This window comes from Thecamonas trahens, assembly GCF_000142905.1.
Source record: "Thecamonas trahens ATCC 50062 unplaced genomic scaffold supercont1.128, whole genome shotgun sequence".
Taxonomy (NCBI): Eukaryota; order Apusomonadida; family Apusomonadidae; genus Thecamonas; species Thecamonas trahens.
This window is the reverse complement of record NW_013657552.1, coordinates 3184-4323: the sequence shown is the minus strand read 5'-3', so window position 1 is coordinate 4323 and position 1140 is coordinate 3184. Positions and strand designations below refer to the sequence as shown.

The 1140-nt window shown below is 62.0% G+C and overlaps 1 protein-coding gene across 1 annotated transcript; it reads left to right on the top strand.

Moving 5' to 3' along the window:
• Window positions 1–831: 831 nt before the first annotated feature.
• AMSG_11555 (uncharacterized protein) lies at window positions 832–1046 on the top strand (the record flags this gene model as incomplete). Its single annotated transcript, XM_013897118.1, has 1 exon — window positions 832–1046. A coding segment is annotated over one exon (215 nt), but the record flags the coding sequence as incomplete, so codon positions are not given.
• Between the last annotated feature and the right edge of the window lie 94 nt (window positions 1047–1140).

Below are 1140 nucleotides of genomic sequence, written 5' to 3'. Positions count from 1 at the left end.
TAGCTCCTTCCCACTACCAGCCACGCTACCCACGACCACACCCAATTCATTGAAGCGGCTGGCGTGTAGTCGAGTGCCGCACCGCCGCGGCGTTGACACGCTGAGAGACGCGCCGAGCGGCATGGACTTGTTTGCCCTAGGTGGTTGAGCACGTCCCCGACCGCCCGACCCCGCACATGCCCCCCACCAACCTCATTGCAAGATATGTCCAATCTGATTTCACTTCTCCCCTACTACATGCCCACACTACCCCCTTGCACAGTTTCCAATCCACAGCTGCAGTATTCCAGAATCCGAGTTCTGCCACCTGAGGCCCAAGTTGTTGACCCTGTGTCCCTTCGATGCTGCTCACCCCTCCTCCCCGGGCCCATATTCGACCCCCACTAACCACCATCCGCACCCACAACCACCACACCTACACCACACCTACCCACCACACCTACAACCTCACCCATCCGATCCCCGCCCGCATGGACGTACCTCAGCCGACACCAGCCCGTCAACAGCATCACTGCCGGCCGCCTGCTGCTCACCGCTGACCGCCGCCGCCCACCAGCGCCATCCGCCGCCCACCAACCGGCACGTCACCGGGGCCACCCATAGCGAGCTAGGCATGGATGCGGCACGGGAGGAGGTGCCTGCGGGCAGTTACATGGGTGGTGATGACTATCCAGCCCTCTACATCGTCTGTGCACAGGGACGAGCTTGACGGGCTTGACTTTGATGTCTTCGCTCCACCCGCTGCTGCCGCGGCCGCCAACGAGCTCACCCACCGGCCGACCGTTGGTCAGACTCGCCGGGCGTCATCGCCCGTTGACTGCGACCGACCTACCTCGGTCCAACGGACGTTGTTTCATTCTGTCACCTTGGCAGCTCGTGACTCACGGTCGATCGTCCCTTCCGGGCTGAACGACTTTCGTCCGCGCATCCCGCTCACCGAGCTCGCCATCGTTCGTCCGGATCCGTTTGAACATGTCGACATTCCGCTGGGACTGCCCGTCGTTCCGCTCTACGAGGACGACTTTGTTGATGCACTTCGCGCCTCGGTTGCTGTTCCTGCTGGCACCCAGTGGTCGTACCCTGCTCGACTCACGCTGTCCAATCCGCAGTACAAGTCTACAGCGTTGCTGTCATTGACTC